This window comes from Poeciliopsis prolifica, unplaced genomic scaffold, assembly GCF_027474105.1.
Source record: "Poeciliopsis prolifica strain line A6 unplaced genomic scaffold, Auburn_PproV2 SCAFFOLD019, whole genome shotgun sequence".
NCBI classification, from domain to species: domain Eukaryota; kingdom Metazoa; phylum Chordata; class Actinopteri; order Cyprinodontiformes; family Poeciliidae; genus Poeciliopsis; species Poeciliopsis prolifica.
In genome coordinates, this window is record NW_026562394.1 from 8067836 (window position 1) to 8088977 (window position 21142).

Genomic DNA, 21142 nt, shown 5'->3' on the forward strand with positions numbered 1-21142 from the left:
TTCATGGGGGGCAAGAGGAGCCTTGCCACCACACCCCTTCAAATTTTAGGACTCAAAATTGCAATTTTTAACCTAAACTGTTTTTTTTTTTTTGTCAGGAATCGTCTTACAGCCTTCAAATTAAAATGATTCAGAAAATATTATAAATAAAAATAAAAGTTATTTTGTAACAAAATTACAAAATAACTGAACAAAAATGGACATTTGTACCTAAAACAAGTCTGTTTACTTGCAAGAGACAGTGAGACAATAAATGAATAGGTTTTTTTTTGTGGACATTTTGTTGTTTTATTTATATACATGGGGGATTTTCACATGCTTCACCCTCTATGTAAAAGTTTCTAGAGTCACAACTTTCAGTAGGGGATCAAAGTCTCCCACCTGAGCTGCAAATCTCTGCAGCTCCTCCAAATTTATATAGATGGCAGTGTCTTGGTTGGGTTGCAGTTGCGCTAAGTGTATACACTTCCTATTATTTTTCTCTTCCACTTAGCAATTTTATGCTTCTATGAGATAAAATTTCAATATCTTGACGTTTGTGGTTTTGATGCGTCAAAAAGGTATTGAACAACCACAAAGCATTTGGCAGGCTCTCTTTCTCCCTACCTGGCCGTCCTGAAACTCCTCCAGGCAGATGGCGCAGACGGGGCTCGAGTTAGAGCTGCTGGCCGAGCCCCAGGCCCCATGGTGGCGCTGTGAGCCGGAGCAGCTCTGGGAGCGGTAGATTCTGGTCTCCAGCCGACTGATGGCCTGCACTGTCTGCTGATGGACGGAGTCCTGGGCGCACAGCAGACGAAGACGGTCAGAAAAAGAACATCAACAACTTCTCTTGAGGAATTTCATCGCCCCGAAGAGCAGCGGCTGCCACTCACTCACTCACCCAAGTTCTGTTGGACTTGCACTTGTAGCGGAAAGCAAAGATCAGAATGATGGTGAGGATAACCAGGACGATGGTAAGCAGGATGCTCACATCATAATGCGGCTGGAGAGCAAAAGGAGGGACGCGTGTTAACCAGACCCACAGAATTTATTTTCTTTTGGACATCAGAAGACGTCCTGCTTACCCATTTGGGCTCCACCTTGGCCTCAATAACAACTGTGGCCTCCTCATTGTGGTTGACCAGATTCATCAGCTTCTTAGCATCCACTCCCTTAATCAGCACCACTGGATGGGGCAGGGAGTCCGTGTTCTTCAGCTGTGGGCGGGAATTTGTGCATTGGTCAGTTAAATGAAGAGCATGAAAAGTACAACTACTACTTCAGCAGATTGACCTCGGCATCTGCGATGGCAACGTCGCTGACGTCGAAGATAACAGCTTGGGCGCCCCTGTCCAACGCTATGCGAGCCTGAGGGAGAGACGTACGGTCAGTGTCACGTTTCAATACATGCACATCAACTGTTCTAAGGCTGAAACAATTAATCATAGACAGATTAATCGCTACAACTAATTTAGTAATCTGTTAATCGTTAACTAGTATAAGAAGAAGGCAATTTTCTGAACAAACCAAGACATTATTATCACGAATTAAGCTAAAACTGTTAAAAATAAAACATTCATTTTGCATTTGTAAATAGATTTGAGTCAAAACTCCTCAAGCGGTGTCTCTTCAGCTTCACCTGGTTCAGATTTACCAAAGGAATTGCATTTTAGTCAGTAAAATATTTATTTTCTAATTTCTAATATAATAAAATATAAGTAGCAATAGGAAAAATGTGTCAAATGTGTCATTTTTAAAATCTGATTTATAGCTTAGTTGTTAGAATAATCGATAGATTAATTGATTTTAGTAATCTATTAATCTGATTAATTAATTACTAAAATAATTGTTAGTTGCAGCCCTACCCTGTTTCTCTACTAGCCTAAGTAACATCTTGCTTTCCACAGGTTGACCTGCAAAGCAAACAGATGCATCTGTGCCAAATCCTCACTAGGTGGCAGTCATGTCAACGCGATAACAGTCCCATTGGATCTGACAGGACAAACCGACCCAAGTCCCTTCCCTGGCCCAACACAGACTCAAAAGAACAATAATGGCCTAACTATCTTCTTAAGATCTTTTACAGACTGAAATCGAGAGCGGATCATTTTATGGCGTGAAAACAAAAGCCGGACATGATGTGTCCAATATCAGCCCAGCATGCAAATAAGGACAATTTAGCATTCAAAAGAGGCTCTACAAATCTGCTCCTCCACCTCACTGTTTTTTAAATTTGTCCCAGCGTGTGATTTTCAACGCGATAACAGTCCCATTAGGGCAGGTTTGCACGGTTTGCTCTTCTAAAAGCAAACTGGGTCCCCAAAAAATATTTGAAATAAAAGCAGCGAAGAGTTGAAATCTCGGGGCATTTTGGGATGTAAAGGTTGCAGCTGCAGTGCGTTCATACAGCTTAACTGATTTCATGTTGCACAAACTGCCATGTGTTTATCATCACTCCAGGCGATCTGATCGACACAACAGTTTTTCTTAAAAGAAAGTGTGGTGTGCTTTAAATTTTTTCCGTTGTTGCCATTAAATAAAATCTAGTGCAATTAATTCAGAACTAATAGCTAAATTATGAGTCCACCAGTTTGCAATTTTAGTTCCTCTGCACCCTGAAGCATCATCCCGACTCTGAAACATGTTGATAGTTGCTTCGTACTATGGGCATGTCTTTTTTTCTTCCCCCTAACAAAGACACCAAAACATTGCTTGAAGTTCACCGATAAATCAGCCAGAAAATAAATTGGCACCAATTTATTTATTTTTTTTAAGTTTGGGAGATTGGAAATGAGCCAATTCTGATCTTATTTGACTGACAGACTTGCTCACATCTGCAACCGAGCAGTTAACAACAATCACAAGTTATTCATTGCCATATTTAGTAACTTTTCAGACAAAAATAATAATAATATTGCTCAAAATCAAAATTGCAAAGTCAGGTTTTTGAAAGACCGATGCACCCCTATAATCATACTGCATAGATTAGACCTGAACCACAAAGTATGCAGTATTTTGCAAATAATCAAAGCTGGTGGAGATATACTCCAAAATTTATTTGCTTAATAAGATGAAATATCATTCAGTTTGCCACTTTGAAAACCATACATGCTTTTCGATCCATTTCCCAAATTGTTCTGCTTTCCTACATGGCAACACACTCAAAAATACCTAAGTGTTAAAAAGTTAAATGTTTCTGAACATGTCTGAAGACACTGACTGCCTTTCTCTACCTCTACAAGGTGAAGTAACCTTTAACCTTTAATGGAAACGTTTCCCAGAAATGTCCACATCAAGAAAACACTTGGATCCAGAAGTGAGCAAATGGAGATTTCAAGATGTTTCTTTGAGAAAAACAATAATAAAAAACTGCAAGTCTCTAAGATCTGCTGTCAGGCAGCATCAGCGCGCCGCTTCTGAAGGATGTTTTTTTGACGCTGAGGCCCAGGACAGCTTTTGGCAGAAGTCTGCGCGAAAGCAAACGGGAACCGTTTCATCAATGTCTCATCACATGCTCTTCAGTGTCTGACATCTGCCAACGCTTGACGAGGACGAGACGCGAGTCGAAACACCTCATGGCCCCGGTCAAACCCGGCCCTCGGGAGACGCCGGCGGCATTCAAAGTATTGACCAAGCTTTTCATGTCAAAACGAGGTCAAGTGGCTTGCTAGCCCTCTGTTGCAACAGCCTCTCCCCTGTTTCATCAGAATAGTAATCTTAGTGCATGCTGAGGCCTAAATGAGGTGCGGCCACATAAAAGGATTTTTTTTCTTCAAAGCTGCTGTTTGACATGTGGGAATTTGCTTTACCTGGGGTTCAAAAGTCCAACGCGCACATACAAACAGCTCAAAAATATATCATCACACACTTCCTAAACGACCGCTGTGGTCTTTTTATATCTCGGCATTAGTAGTAGTGGTTCCAGATTGTGGTTGCCAAGCCATGTGGTTCCCCAGAGCCGCAGATCCGGAAACAGGCAGAGAGATCTCATTACATGATTAAAAGGAGATATATTTAAACTTTAATGGTGCAGAGAAAATGGACGTCCAACGCTAACAAGACCGTTAAGAGGGCTATCAACACGGGTGTTTCGACATGTCCGGGTCCTGCCACCGGGTCCGGAGCTGAAGCAGACATGGCTGCGGTTGAGTAAACACTTATCCTCATGAGGAGCAACCTGACACATATGATTACACACTGTTTGGCAATGCGAGCAGGAGCGACTGCAGCGTCGGAAATGACTGCGGTTTTACGGAGCAACACAGCAAAGACGTCATCAGCGAAAAAACTAACAAACAACAAGCAAGCCGCAGCGGCCTGCTTCCTATTTTAATGCGATGTTTTTGATGGAGGGGCAGGGAAAACATGAGGCGGGGGAGCGGAGGGAGGGCAGGGCGGGAGAGGAGAGCAGCTGTAACTTCTGCGAGAGAGAAATGAGTTCAGCTGAGGTGGTGGTGTCGCAAACATCTGAGGAAACCCAGCGGCAAACCCCGTTCGGAGCCAATCATTTGGCACCAGGAAGGCAGAACGAGGCATGTGAAGAAAAAAAATATATTTGATGTTATAAAACAGAGGCAGCTCCATATGCAGTGATTCTGATGCCGAATCTGCTTCGAGGAATCACAATCAACTTCTCAGCTTTACATTTCCTACTGTACTGTCAAGACTAGACAAGCTCCCATCGAGGTATTTTCATGTCAATGCCGGTGTCAGCAATTGTTGAACGTTTCTTCTGAGCACTTTAACAAACGAAAGAGACGAAAATGAAGGAAACTTGAAAAAGAGCATTAAAAGTGAAAATAAGCTTGTTTCTGTATTCAAGGCAGTTAAGCTTCAAGGGGAGGCATTTCGTACTTTCCAGGCATAAAGTGCTACTTTATAGCGCAATAAAGTAACTATGTTACTTTCAATTGACATAAAAAAAAAGCTCTGATATGAAGCATGACTTAAAAATGTGCAGTTCCACCAGGTGTTTGCCAATTGCTGCTGCCACTAGCCTGGAGGAGTTTTGTGGAAATAGAGTGGCGCTTTGTACTATTTTAGGGACCTCTAAAATAGTTGCCATCTCATACATGCATGAAATGATGAAAGCAACACTTGAGGTATGTTTCTGAAGAGGGAATAACATTATAACGTCATATAAGGTCAAAAAAGTACGTTTTACATAAGAGCCCCCGTTCAGTGTGCAAGGCAGCCATATTGTGTTTGGGTCAATGGGCATTCCCACTCCAGCAGACATCTTTTTACTTTCTGAGTAAAACATAAAATACACATATTCTTTAACTAAAGATGTAGTGCATGTAGATTTAAGTCTGAGGCAGTGTTGTAGTCAAGACCACCTAAACCGAGACCCTATGCTACATGGCACATTAAAATGTGAAATATGATCAAAATTGCTAATTAAATTGATCTGAAAGAGTCACTTTCCCATAAAAAACACCAAGATATTAAATACTTAAGAGCACTTTGAATAAAAAACACCAAAGAGCAATGTGCATGCTCTGCGTGCCCTTTTGTTCTTGTGTTTTATTTATTTGATAAATAAATATCAATGTATATAATTAAGTAAAAATAATGATAGCTACTGAAATGTATGCAGAACAACAAGAACAAAGAATGGCTCTCAGAGAGGCTCCAGTCCTGTCTTCTTAGTAAAGAGAAGTCAAGAAGCAAACACAAAATTGAAAAAAAAAAAAAAAATTTCTATGCAGAATTGCAATGTTTGATTCGTTTCATCTTTACACTCAAAACCGGCCAAAACAAATCCACAACAAACTACGAAACTGTTTTAGAACAACTCTAATCGGCTGCGTTAAATGGACGAATTAAAGCCTGATTGATGCCTTTTATCTTGCGAAACGTTGGACTCGCGGCGGCTTCGAGCTGCTGCAGAGACGGGCCGGTGGAAGCAGATGACTCACACAAACAAGCCAGCCCTTAAATCTCCGTATTAACCACAGCGCAGCTTGCGTAAACATCAGTCGGAGCCAGTGATCTGCCCTCCGCAGCTGTGGGTGGCCTTCCCCTGGACCTGGCGGGGCTGTTTGTTTACAACCCCCGGCAAAGTGCGGCCTCCCTAAACGGGCACACTGTGAGCCGAGGCCTGGCATCGCCGCGTGTTGTTGACTGAGCAGAAACAAACGACGCCGCTCTGATGTCTTTATTGCAGGCGAGCGTTTTCCATCGCCTGACAAGATGCTTTGCTTGGTAAAAATGTCAGGGTTTGTCACGGGCTTAATGTGGAGCGGATGACAGAGCCTTGGAAGTTCTTACCTCAAACTCTGTCCGTATTACATCGTGACTAAAAGAAGGAGACACACTATCCACGCTTTCCTCCTAGCGCCATAGAGTGTGTATAAACAATTGGCCTCGCAGGAACCTCTGTATTATCAGGGCGATTAATCGCATTAATTCTGATTAATCAATTACTGAAATAACCGTCAAGTAATTGAACAATCGATTTATCGTTAACTGGACTGTACACTTAAAAAAAAGCCAACAACTGATAGAATAACAGCTGTAATTAAACAAAACCTTCACAAAAACAAACTTTGCATTTGGACGTTTTAGTTCCACCCAGTTCAGTTTCATATGTATTGACATCGTCTAAATAAAGTCTCCAAAATGTGCCAATTTTTTATTTGATTAGTCTTCAGAATAATTGATGGGTTAATCGATCACGCAGATAATTGTTAGTCGCAGCCATAATCAACATGTAGAATTAAAGCACACACATTTTAAGCCCCTATTTGCAGATTTTTTTAATAGCAGATTTTGTGTAATCCTTTAAATTTCTTATAAAAAAAACTGATTTGATTTAAATTAAATATCCAACCCGAAATGGTGAAAAAGTAAGACATTTCCAGCCAAACCTGCAAGCTCTAATGAGATTTCACTGCAAACCAAATGAAAACATTATTCTTCATTTTAAGGGTGGGTGATATGATATTTTGTCTATGATCGTCCAGAGTGAAAATGATACAAAAGACAATAAAAAGATATTATTTCTTTATTTAGTGGGTGGCTGGGTGGCTGTGACTGAATGGCATAGCATTCATAGTGCCACAAACACTGCTCTTGAAAAACATTCCCATTGGAAACTGGCTTCTTTAAGTCGCCACTTAATTAAAACAGGTGAGATTTAATCTGCACACAGTAACTCCATTTAATCAAATTTTCAAATTGACTGTTTCTTGATGCTCTCTTTGAACAAACATTGGACATAATTGCAAAAACATTTCTGGTAAAACTGTCGACATTAATTGAAATGCACTGAATTACATGTTTCACGATAAACGATACAATAAATGCCCACCGATACTTCATTCGCCTCTAGGAAAAACAATAACATAAAAACGGAGCAGAACCCAAACTTTATAGTTCCTCTGTAAACTTCGGTTCTACGTCCCTCATCATGACTCCCACATCAGACGTTACACTGCAGGGTAACACGTGTGGCAGGAAGGAGTGAGAGTGAAAAAGGTAAAGGGAAGAAGGGAGCAGTCGGGGCGGGAGAGGAGCGAGGCACGCAGCGCTGCGGCGCCGCAGCGTTCTGGTGTCTAATGACAGAGTAAGGAGCTCAGGGCCTGCAGGTCTGAGGCCGCCGCTCTGCTCTGTCATTTCTCCACACGGCCACACTGGAGTCATTACTTAGGCGCTCGTCGGTGCACCACGTGGATCAACGTGGGGAGGAGGAACCGAGGGGCCTCGCTGATGACAGAGGCCGGCAAGCAGGCGTTAAAGCAGGTGCACTTTGTGACAGTTTTAATAGTCCGTCTCTAAATCGATGCAGAGTTCACGACAAACCTCCGAGTGCTCAGCATTTCTGTGTGTCTGCTTATGTAACGCTTATTTTCACAGCAGCAGGTCAGCAAAGCACCGGTATCGACTTTCTGACGGGCTGGTTGACCCGTCCAGCGAGGAACAGTCAATACGGCGCCTTGTGTAAACTGTTGGCTGAGCTGCTTCAGCTTTTATTCTTTTGGTTCGTTTAACCTCAAAGTAACAACAGCTGGACTCAAATCGGAGCTTTTATTTAACACACTGAAGAGAAAAACGATGCTTCTTTAGCCCAACCGTAAAAAACAACAACAAACACATCAGTTACTTGATCAAAACTATTTGAAAGGAGATTAAAAAATATATTTATATTATATTCAATTGAAACAGCATAGTGGAAAACCTCTTCACGTTTTTGTTACAACTAGGGATTAATAGTGTATCAATCATCATTAATTGTCATTAATCTATAATTGAAATAATCGACAATTCATTTAGTAGTTGGCAATTACTAAACGAGACTCAAATGAAAAGGCCATTTGTTGAAAAGAGCAACAATTATGTAAAAACTTTACATATTTTTTTACATTTTGCATTTAAGATAAAAACACCTTTTGCCTGTCAATATGTTTTACTCCAAAGTCCTCAAGTGTTTTTTTATATTTACATAGTTCAAGTTTATTTAGTTATTCCATTTTAGGCAATAAAGATGTTAAAAGAGGAATTAATTTGTTTATTTCCATATTTTAATGAATTTCATGAACAACCTGCAGAACGTGCCAAATTTTTTCCAGATTAGTCGTCAGAATATTCACTAAAATAATCAATCACTAGAATAAACATCAGTTGCAAATGAGAACCCTTCATTTGTTCTCATTTGGATTCTGTGTGCGCAAAATAGCGTATGACTATGAAGTGGAAGGAAAATGACACTTAAAAAACTTTTTACAGACAAAAATCTGAAAAGTGCGTCATGCATTTATTCTCAGCTCCTGTTCCTTCCTCAGAAGGAAATGGAACTGCAACTAATTGCGTTTTTCTAATTTGTTGGCTAAGGAGAGTGAATACTTTAGCAAGGTACTGTAAGTAATAACATCAACGTGAAGGGGGAAATACCTCGTCAAAGCTCACGTATGCAGTTATTTTCCAAAAGGTCTCTTTGATCGTTTTAGTTTTTTATGCTGACATGCATGTATTTCGCTAAAACCATTACAGAGCGGCTGCTGCATCTCAATGCATAGGACTTACGCCTGTAAGAGGTTGAGAAAGGCGGCCAAAGATCTGAGTTGGCATGTAGGTGTGAAGTGCAGCCGCCCCATTATGCTCAATGACTTTCTCTTTGCTACAATACTGCGTTGTAAAAATATAAGAAATTCAGTTCCAGTTTATTTCTTCAGGATTGTTTCAAAAGGGGTGTACATTTCAGATACCAAGAAAATATTTCTGACTACTGATTACTGTTTTAAAGGAAAATTACCTTTAAAACTCGAAGCTGGTGTGACAAACACGGTTTCTGGACTTTCCATCCAATGCAAAATCTCCTACTCTTCGTGGCAAATGCAAGCAGAGTGTAATAGAGGTAAAAATCTGATATTTCAAACACCTAATAGCATCTAGTCTTAAATATATATGCATGTATTTGTGGACATTAATCCTGCAGCAGTTTTGCATTTCAGTGACTCATCCTGATGACGCTAAATCTCACTGCTCTTAAGGATAATCGTGTTCCATGTGTTTGTTTCGTATTCCATTCGTTTTGGGACTAAATGTAAATACTCTGCACAAATCTCTCACTTCGTAGCACCTTGCACTGAAGACGAGACCAAGCAAGTCGTTTTGAATGGAGAAAGAGCCGCTGAGTAAGGAGCCACCGACAGAACAGGACCACAGATCCAAAAGCTGAAATTCTCCATCTCTGTACTGACATTTTTTTCCCCTCTTCCTTCAGCAGAGTACAGCAAAAAAAAATAAACACGACGTTTGCTCTAAATATCGTTTATGATGTTTGGAGGCTGCATATTTCAGTCTAAATTGCGTGTGAATAATCGGTGTACGTTTGTGAGATTGCCGTCCGCTCGTTACCGGCTGAGCAGCAGCTACGCTGGTTGAAGGCGGGAAGGGAAGGGTGTGGCCCCGCTGGGTATCTATTACTCAGAGGAGCTCTTTGATGTGGGGCCACTGTAATTGGGGGAGGGGCCCGTGAAGTGTATGAAGAGGAAGGAATGGGTGGAGGAAGGGGAAAGAGGCAAGTCAAGGCAGGTGAGCAGATTCTGCCTCTCAGGGAAAGTTTTTAACGCTGGAAAGGGGGAGGGCTCTGAATCACACATTCCTACTTTCAGTTTGCGTTCATCTCACACAAACAAGAAAGAAAAAAAAGAAGAAATGAAATGAAATCCAGAGTCAGGGCTCGACCGTCTTTCTTCACCTGCACCGGCAGCGGAGGTCATTTAGGGGCGTCCCATTAGCCGGCACAGCTACACACATTTGAAATGCAAAGCACAAGGTGACAAGAGGGGGGGGAAAAAAGAAGAAGAAGAAGAAAAAAAAGCCAGTAACATCTGATACGCTATCGCTTGCTAAACACATCACGGCAGCATCAAAGAGCCGAGCAGCGAGCGAACGCGCACCCGTACCCTGAGGGGCATGTGTGGGACGGATCAGTTTGGAGTGTGTGCCAGCAGCAGGAGCGATGATGGAGCCGCGAGACTCATCATGTGACCCACACATCCTTCAGAGAGCCCGCTCCCAGGTGCGGTCAATCGAGGGTTAAACAGATGGCAGAGGTGTCAAAAAGAACAGAAAACCACTTTAACGAGCTGAGCTAGAGTCCTGATTTAGCTGTTTTCACAAAACATTAGCATTAGCTTTCTACTGCTGTGGACAAAAAAAACCCCTAATTCGATAACATTTTAAGTGTTTTACACAAGAATCAAAGCGTACAAAGCCTCACTTCTTGGGTTTAGTCAATTGTGGTTCTGGATTCAGAGAAACTGTGAAAAAGCAAATCAGCAAACTGCTTGTTCATGACCTTCAGTTTGAGCTCAGGATACAGAAGCTGATGCTACTCAACAGTTGGGACGTGTATGAAAACATGAACTGATGAAGCGTTCAAATTAAGGTGTCATTCAAAACACTTCCAGTAGGGGGAACCAAAGACAGGATTTCTATTTTTACACATAGAAAACTAATGTAATCAAACCTGGCAGAGAGACTGGCTGCAACTAATTTATGTTGTGCTCTAAAAAAAAAACTTGGATTTACAAAGATTTTACCTTTTTGACTGATTAAACCAAACTGACTGAGTTATATGTTAATTTTAAGATTCCATGCAAAAGAATTCATATTGCTCTCGCATTGAAAATCTTTGTTTTACGTAACAGAAACTCTAAGCAGTGTTGCATTTTTATGTTGCAAATATTACACATTTTTCTATTACAAAAGGGGAAAAAACCCACAATTTTGTGCAGTTACAACACACTTTGCCATCATTCATGATCATCATGATATGAAGAACAGATCAAACTTTCCACTGATTCTCATTTGGCTTTTGGTCAGGACTTTGACTGAGCCATTCATTGGAATGTTTTGATCTAATCCACTCAGTTGTACTTTCATGGTTGTTTTCTTGCTGGACTCTGATGTCTTTTGCCACCTCTAATGGCTTTTCTTCCACCAATTAACTGTCCCTGTCCAGGCTGAGAAAAAATTGCCCCACAGCATGATGCAGCCGCCATTGTGTTTCAATGTGTGTTCAGAGTGATGTGTCCTTTGGCCAATAATGACTTAGACTATGATGTTAGAAAGGTGTCGATATTCAGCACATAGAGAACTCAGTTCAGAACTGCACAGCATTCTGGGGGATGTAGGCAGAGGAAAGGCTTCAGCTCTCACAGCAAGCTAAGCGAGGGTTGGCGCATCAACTAACTCATTGGCTCTTTGGTCACCTAGCAACAACCTGTTGAGTAAGTTGCACAGCAGCAGTTTTATGTTTCACTCATGACGAGTTAAAAAATGAAAGACAACGACGTGGAGAAGTTACGCCACCAGTTTTCAATATTTCAGATAGTTAAAACAACAAAATAAGAATCTATAACTATTAATATCCACCACTATAATACCCTTATATCGTGAAACGTTTTTTTGGCCACACTAAGCACCCCAGCTCTACTTGGAAGCAACAAAAAATAAATAAGAAAACTTGGTAGACTTTAAGGGAAGTTGAGAAAGAGTAGAGAGGAAGAGCAGGCTCATTGTTTTCTGATCAAGCAGGGAAACACACACACTCTCAACTCTCCCACTGACATTTTCCTCATACCTCCCCGTACACACAGAGGGTATTTTTGAAACCCCAGCTGTAAAATTTGCCACACGAGAAGCCACCCGAAGCCAGAGAGGAGCCGCTATCTCTACATTGTCGGCGCTGAACTCAATCAGAAGCTCCACTCAGGAGTAATCCTCCTCCGAGTTGAAAAGGACACCCCCCTCTTTGTCGTCCCCGTATCGGTGCGTTGATGCATTCCTGTAATGCAGCACGGATGAGAGCTCAGACCAGAGGAGGCAGCGAACGGAGCGCTGCCTGATTTCTTTGTAGCCGGCTCTGACAAACGGGCGTCGACACGGAGACTCGGGGGAAGCCAATTAGAGGGCCTCTCCCGGCTTTTTAAGAGGCAGATAATGTTCTTGTTTTCATAAAGCATCCTGTTATTTAATCAGGCCTGTAAGTGAGAGCTTGACACCCCCCTCCCACGGTGCTGAGCAGCATCCCTCCCTCCCTCGTCCTCTCTCTCTCTCTCTCTCTCCCATCATTCCTGTCCTGAGTCCTCCATCTCATTCAACAGCTCTTGTAAGCCTCCAGGAATTCACTCTTGGAACAGGCCGTGCACAGAGGAGCGTGTCTCTCTGCAGAGCAAACACACGTACACAAACACCAGCAGCATGCTGACAACCCCGCCACACACACACAAATACAGGGTCTCTGTGAATGAGGCTGACCTAGATACAAACAAATTCACAAAAAAAATGAACCAATTTGTTTGTTTTTATGATTGTATTGCTCTATTCATTACATGGACAAGTGTTCAGAGATTTTCTGTAATCAGCAGAGGACATGGAGATGTGCAGCTTTGTCTCTGGCAAGTTTCATTTGAAAAACAATAATGTATCTTAAAAAAAAAAAAAAAAAAAAAAAAAAAAATATATATATATATATATATATATATATATATATATAAAACAAGCTTTCAGACCCTTACTAACAAAAGTGTTGAGCATCTAGATGGACAAAGATAAATTAAATAAAAATAAAAGCAAAATCCAGTGTCAGACTGGAAATAAAACAGAAGTTATTCCAGTTATTATAAATCTGGTGCAAAGTTCAGGTAAACACTGGTCCATTTGTCCAGTATTTATAATGAGTATTCATCATTTTAACGAAAATGCAATGTCTGTTATTGGTTTTCACAACTGTTGACTATGTGACGTGTTTATGATGCTCTTTTATGTTTTTACCACGTGAAGCTCTTTAACTGCTGGTGAAATGTGCTACGTAAATAAACTTGATTGATTGATTGACTTCATGGAAAAGCTGCAGGCTCGTCGTCTTCATGCTCCTGCTCTGGGCCAGACTCTGGTTCCAGCATGCGAGGAAGCTCAATAGTTGGCGACGTCTTTAATAAACTCTTTAATGAAACGTTCTGCGACCTGGAAGGGGTCGCAGAACTTACCACATATAAAAAGGCTGCAGCAGAAACACAGAACAGGGAACAATGATGAGTCTGTGGAGCTACAATACCAAGGAAGACCAAAGAATGACACTTCTATTTTATATAGACAAAAAGCAAATGATTTACATGCGAATAAGAAGAATTTAAAAGCATGATGCGTCTACTTTAAACTGAATATTACCAAACCAATTTTTTTACCCATTTCTTTTCCCCAACTACGTTTTCACCACATCCAACCCGATTAAAAAAAGCAAACGAAAAGGTTTCTCTTTGTCAGTCACTCCCACAACTGAAGTGGGCCCAAGGATGCTGGAGGGTCTCGTCATGCTGGAAACAATGAAGGCTAAAAGGAAATTTAGAAAAATCCGCTAAAGGAGATGACAGTCGGTGAGCCTCAAACTAAATCCTGAGTCATTACACAGATTACTGCAAACACAATTTGCTACTTAGCTATGCCTTTGATGTCCTCTGCAGTAATTGCTCGCCAGCCAGTGGAAGTGGTGATCAGCAGACACACCTCAAGAATTAAACGGTGGAGCAAACGGTTCGGTTTTTACACAACTTCAGATTTGTGCAGCACTGTTGAATCTGGATGGTTGCAAATGGGTGACAAACACTTTTCTAAACCGGCTGACTTTTTTTTACTTTTTTAAATTGAGACGTCAAAACGACACAAATCCAGGTTCAACAACCAAGTCAGGAGAAAATTCTGATACATCGATTGCTGATTTAAAATTGTGAAACTCCTGGAATTCTGTGAATTAGAAGTGAAACGATTACCACTTTAAAGTTTACCTATAATAGAATTTGTTCAGATTTAACACAGGAATTCTTTGATCCATTCTCTGTTAATGTTTGAAGGCTCAAATTAAAGCCTTCAAACTCAGAAACTCCTTTCTTACATACAAATACCATAAAATACCACAAACCTTGTGATTCAAGTTAAGTCACCTTTGTTAAAAGCTTAGATTTTTGGGCTGCCTGCAATGTTTCTAAGAGTTTACTGACGTTCTTTCTTTGCCTGATGCAGTTTGATGAGTGTCTACTTTCTTAAAGGCCTCAAAACAGCAGACAGAATAACACAGAACTGCCTGCAAATCTTCCCAATAAGAAGCTTAAAGTTTAATTTAATGACCCTAAACCAGTCAAATGCCTGCAATGGGTAAGGCTGTTCAGAGAAGTCGGCTCGATGGTAAGAACTGAGAAACCCAGGAGCCACTGTCCTAGATCAAACATCTAAGCTTTAAGAATACATCAGAAAGTTACCCTGAGGGCATGAAGTGCTCTGTGAATGTCTTACACCAGGAGAACTGGCAGACAAGGAGCTGGGATGTAAAGTGGACCACTTGAGGATTTTTCAGTGGAACGTAATTTTAAGATATTTGCAGAAAATCCACATATTTGCTAATTTATTTGTAGAGTGTATCAAAAACATTTGCATCTTCGGATGCTGAAATAGAGAGGCAATTCTACTGGCTGGCATTTGAAAAGGTGCCAGTCCAGGAGTGCCATTTCATTCTCATTGGCTTTACACCATAGAAGTGAAATAAGGAAGACTGTGGATGTTCTGCAGTAGTGCTGGGATGCATTCCTACCAATAACTTCCCGGTTCAGTTATTGGTAGGCTCCAGAAACAATCCAGCTTCTCACGCTAGGCTTCACAATACTGGCACTCAAGGGAACGGTGGATATGTTGATATTACTACTAGGAAGAAGGTTAATAGGAATGTTGAGGGTAGCGCCTGGCTGCACTCTAAGAGCAATAAAATCTCTAGATATTTTGCTAATTTAAACAAAACTGGTAGGCATGATATGTAAGTATGGTCTCATCTTCTCAATTGTACCCAACTGCTACATTAGGGCAAAACACAGTAGTGTACCATGTTTTCTGAAACCCAGGGCCAAGTCCTCCTCTGAGTGGTATAATCTGACTTTACAAATGTTGTAGCCTACTGCAGCTATTCTCATACTGTTCTTCGTGGCTAATAAACATATATGCCATGCAAATCCAAGTCTAAATCACATTATTGTTTTCCAGTAAGTTTCATCCGGCAGAGCCTCACTGTCTGCCCTGTGAATGTGTTTTGTCAAACTCTTGTTAGAGTGGGTGGGTGGGTGGAGGGTTCACTTGGCACAAGCCCACCTGAGTCAGTCAAACAGGGTCAGAACAAGAACTGGCCGTGTCCGCCAGCAGGGATGCACTCCCAGGTCCGGCCAGTTTGACCTGAACTCTAGGATTTGCTCTACTTCTCCCCTGAGGATGAAGTTGCTGTTAAATCCAACTTGTCCACTTTCTATTTTACTTTCTTCAGAAGTGTAGCATTGTCTTAGCCTCAGGAAAGCCAAAAAGAAAGGCAGAAGTTAAAGGGACAGAGATGAAAAGGGAAAGAAAGAAAAGAGTAAAGAGACAGGGAGTCTGGGAAGGGTGAATGAATATCAGGAAATGTCTTTTTTTATGGGAATGTCTCACTTAATCTCATAAAGGCAGCGTTAAAATCTCCTTCTGTTTGCAGAGTGGTTCAAAAGAGGCTCCACATGCCTCCGCTTGCTGTTATATAAAAACAACATTCTAATGCAGATCCAAAAGAGAGGCCAGTGGCTCTGACTGCACAATGGGAAGGGTGCTGTGCCAGATGTACTGCTGGAAGACGGGAGGGTGGGAAGAGATTTAAGAGGGAATGCAAGCAGCAGGTACGGCTCAGACAAAAAAAAAAAGACGTGACAGAGTGGAATCAAAGCAACGACTTTTCCTGTAGACAGGGCTGTGCACGGCCTGGCAGAGATGACCTGGAGCCGGTCTGACAGACTGGACCGTGAGGGTCACCCACCGGCCTTGCCTGCCACTCCCCTGAATCAACCCATTCAACTCTCCTGTTCCCTTCTCCTTCTTCATGTTTCACCATGAGACTTCCCACTGCCTTTGTCATTAATAGAGGAATGTCCTGGCTGGAATGACAACCTGTGGTTCACTGCGGCTCCTCGGCAGAGATTTAAGGGAAGCACCTTTATACTGAAGGTCTTTGAAAAGAAAACCTGGCTTTTCTATTCCCCACAAAAACATCTGCACCGGGCAGACAAATCATCCATTTACAGTGCCTCGCAAAACTTCGCATACCTGCCGGACCTTCTCACATTTTGTCACGTTACAGGCATGAAACTAATTTAGCCACAGATCGGATTCAGATCTGGACTTTGACTGGGCCATTCTCACACAGGAATATGCTCCGAGTGAACCATTTTATTGTAACTGCCGTTCACATTTACAGTCTTTGACCTGCTGGAAGCTGGACCTATGCTCCCGACTCAAGGTTGTGTTCTTGAATTAAGCTCCACTGTTCCATCAACTCTGAGCATCGATGGTCGCAGTGAATTTTACTTAGTGGTATCAGACTATATGAGACCAATACTTTGTAATTTCCCCCCCAAAAAACATTGAGGTTTGTAGAAGAAGTGCAAAAAAAAGCTCAAGGAATACTTTTGCAAGGCGTTACAGCATACATAAAATAGATAACTATACATCAATAGGCCTTTGTCATCATGCAATTCTTTCATCCGTTCAAGCACTAGGAAGCACAGATCCAGTGAACTGCGTTGTCATCCCTCTGTTGCCATGTTTTCGAGCACACGGGTGCTTCTACACACCTCCGGGCCTCCTCGCCCCACAGCCGAGGCAAGACCGGGCCCATCTGCCAAGCTATTTTGATGAGCCACCTCTTCAAAATCTCCAGGGTTCAAGCTGTTGGAAGATCAAAGCACTAATACAGCAGCAGTAGTAATAAGTTACTGCCCCATGAACGCCTCTTCATCACGGAGAGCCTGAGATACAGTACATTTGTAACTGCAGGGCCATTAGGCACTCATCATATGATCCTATTTGCCATCCCTATGTGGAAAAATACCTTCAGCTCTGCAAGGCTGACAGGGAAAGAAAGGCATGAACTGATATAATGATCTGAAAACATCTCAAACTCTCTAAATATTTTGATGCACCACCTAAACCACAAGAGAGCCAGCCTTGCCCTACTTGCATCACACCAAAGACGCCTGAATGCCACAGACGCATCACAACCAAAAGTATTTTTGCTCCGAACGATATCTGCCGTCTTTCTTCTCGAGGACAACCTCCTATTTTTAGAGCAGCATATTTTGCTCTCTCTCATATCTCATGTGCCAAACGACAGCGTGATGAAACCCTGACCCTCGCACGCTCCCTTTGAAGTGACAAGCGAGGGATGCGCCGAGCTAAAATGAAAGCCTTGAGAGGCGTTCGTTCTGGAATACCAGAAGCAGCCCTGCAGGGTAGGTGGCGTGTTTAACCCTCAGGCGGCAGATAATCAGCCCCGTGCGCACGGACGCGCGCCGGGGCAAAAGCGAAGTGCGCTCACTTTTAAACACGACGCGCGATCACAGAGGCACCGACTCCAACCGCTCAGATAATGTCATCTTTGGGTGAAAATTTGCCAATTTCAAGAAGCATTCATGTGAGAGCCCACCGCAAACCATTTCAAGCTGCTTACCCCGGGGTTCACCAGGCACGGCGAGGCTGACTCATTAAAGTAAGGGTTGAACAGTTTACGCAACCACGAGATAAAGCAAAAACACTGAGATTCACAGGGGGGCTATTTAAGCACAACAGGATGTAAGGAACTATGATTTACTCCATTAAACTCACTGCGAACATGTGGAGCTGCCCTGCATGGAGGCGATCAGCAGGTTTACGTTTTAAAAACAGGCTCTACTGGGGGGCTGCTCCTTCTAGCGCTCTGCACAAAAAACAACCACTATTATGAAACATGCTAAGCATATTGATCAATTAGGGTTACAGGCTATTTTTCAATTTCTTTTTTTAAGATTATTATTATTATTATTTGACTGTGAACTCATTTTCAAAACTTAGTAGTTCGGTCGGCTAAAAACTTTGTTCATTACACTCAATTTTTGAAAGGATTGTTTGCAACACATTTTCTGGTATAAAAAAAAGAAAAAAAAAAGAGAAATAAAATTACCATGTATAACTAGTCAAATTCATAAATTTACTTTTAATGTGACTTTTTTAAAGGATATTACTGTTCAATAAAGCAGGATATTTGCATTCTTTGGATGTAAACAGAGACATTTATATCATGTAAACTGTTAAACAAGCCAGTAGAAGACTGGCTTGTTTAACAGTTCATTTCAGACCACGGAAAACACTGTGAAGCCCTAAAATACAGGTGCTAGTGAAAACTTGTTGCAGTTTTTCTTCTTCTTTGGATTAGACATAAAAAAAAAATTCAACATGGAAGTCACCGAGGCTTAAATTATTCTTTCAGCAAAAACATATGTACAGTGGAACTCAAGTTACATCCTTATAACCTATAATTGAACCTGTTGGCAGGTTTCAAAGTTACAATGATACAGAAAATGAAGCTGAAAAGAGGAACATGTTGTATTGAGCTCAGAATAGAGTTTTTAAATGAAGGAATTGTACATTTAACAATTTTTCTTTAAAAAAAATGCTTAAAAATGGTGAAACATCTGCTGCTACGTATTAAACAATATTTCAGACAAACGCCACTTTTTCTCAAAATATGGAAGAAGAATACAAAAACAAATTTTAAAAGTCAAAACATAAAGAAAACTAAAAGGTATTTGCTGTAGTGTTTGAGCGTGGCTTGTTGAAGTTTTAAGCACTTTTCTAACGTCCTGTGGCAGCCGGCTGTGCTATATTGCACATGTAAGGTGAACAGATTAGTTTAACATGTGTTTTATGTCACAACACATTTGCTAGCACCCATAAGTAAGGAGTGTAAAGTTTCTGCCATCACACGTTAGGGGGAGATAGCTTACAATCCACACACAAGCAGGTGATAGTCCAACTGTTTCTATTTTGAAGAGCTGCTTCCCACTAGGCAACAGTGTAGACATCTCACTGTTTTGATACAAAACGTTTGTGGAGAACCAGAGAAGCCTTTGCCTGTGAGCATGCAGCTGCTGTGCACAGCCTGTGTGCCATTTCAGGGAGGGGAGAGGAAGAAGGAAAAAGCAGAAAAGTGAGAAAGTGCGAGCAACAAGCTGTTAATCGGGGAAAGAGAGCCAGCATATCTGAGCACATCACCTCCAAAAGCAAACAGCAAACCGTCCAACTCTGATGCGTGTTGGGAAAAGCTTCTGCTGCTCAGAGTCGATGTTTAGCTTAGCAACGCGGCCGTCGTGCACGAAAACCGACAAGCCGTGACAGGATGAGAGGAGGGAGCGCAGCGGAGACCCTCTGCAAATCACTCACACCTTGTTGGCAGCGGTGATGATAGTGGTGAACAGAAGTGAATGTCAACAATGCAGCGGGTCAATGTGGTGTGCTCGGACCGGACCTGCAGAACTATCCAAGTCCAGAAAGGCTTTAATGTTCCCAGTATCCAGACATCTGGAACGGCGCTGATTGATTATTGCTCTTGTTGTATTAATGTTGAATTGACAACATATTACGATATTCAGTGATGAATAGATGATACTTTCATTTGCATCAATCTGGGTTTGTGTTTGTGTTCTTATCTCCGTTTGTCAGTGAAGAACATTTGGGTTGTAAGACGAGAACAACACTCCAAATGTCTCTTACTAGCCTTTTGTTTTACAAATACTCAGCTGTACATAGCAACGACTTCGTTGAAATAAAATTCTGCACTAGTCAAGACTGGTGCTTGACCACCGTGTTTAAAATCCACACAATCTCCAACTTCAGACTTTGAGTCGGACCAGATGTTGCTCTTAGATCAGCGGCAGCGCCGGCTGTTTTCTGGGGTGCTTCAGTCACTCCGGGGGAGCAAAACTGTGACACTTCTAGGGTCTGTTTGTGGATCTTCTTGGCAGAAGCTTTATTCTTCTCGCACTCTCTGCAGTCTTAACCACTGTAGTACCAAACCTTTATCCTCAGAAAGTACGTAGCATCATATGGCTCTGAAGATGAACCTCGTCAACCCAATTGGTAATAAATGTGCAGTTACCCCTGATAGACGCAAATAAATAAATAAATAAATAAAATAGCCAGCAAAGTCATAATGACTGCTTTGAATCACAAAAAGATATCTAAGAGAGGCTCAAACTTTTGTTAAGATTTAAAAAAAAACATGGAATATATGAGATGAATTAGTCCTGCCATGACAACATGGTTAATGATTAAGATATGTGATGAACATATTTAGTGCCAACTTACATTTTGATAATGAATTTAAGACATTTAAAGGAATTAATTTCAGACACATACATTTAAGAATTTTTAAGAGTGCACAGACACCCTGAAAATGTAGAAAACAGTTTGTTCAGCCTTTTTGTTATTCAAGCCTTGCTCTCTCACACCATCTAATAGCCAAAATGAAGAGCAGATGTCTTTATACATAAAATTTTTTTTTTTTTTTAAATCACACGAAGCTACAAAAATGTAGCTCCTTACATCTCTGTTTCTTCTGATTTAATCTCCAAACACTTGATTGGTAGAGCTCATAGCTAACTTTAAGTCCTCACCATTCAGTTACAACTTCCACTCTGAAGAGTGTCAAAGTCCGCAGAAACTGGGTGCATTTACTGGTCGGAAAAAGTTTTCTCGACGCACCGCTGAGCACGGCTGTGGCTGAACATCAATCCCGATAAGTTTTTTTCTGTGGAGTTGACTTGTGTTGCTCCATAGG

The 21142-nt window shown here is 41.5% G+C and overlaps 1 protein-coding gene across 1 annotated transcript in view; it reads right to left on the reverse strand.

Annotated features, from left to right (window-relative positions):
- LOC129368439 (E3 ubiquitin-protein ligase RNF43) overlaps positions 1–21142 on the reverse strand; it is a 94488-nt gene that overhangs the window by 6955 nt on the left and 66391 nt on the right. Inside the window, exons 3-6 of the mRNA XM_055043407.1 lie at positions 1273–1347; positions 1065–1196; positions 881–982; positions 607–777 (exon numbers count right to left, since the gene is read on the reverse strand). Of these exons, the coding sequence (XP_054899382.1) occupies positions 607–777; positions 881–982; positions 1065–1196; positions 1273–1347 (480 nt within the window). The remainder of the gene's footprint in view (positions 1–606; positions 778–880; positions 983–1064; positions 1197–1272; positions 1348–21142) is intronic.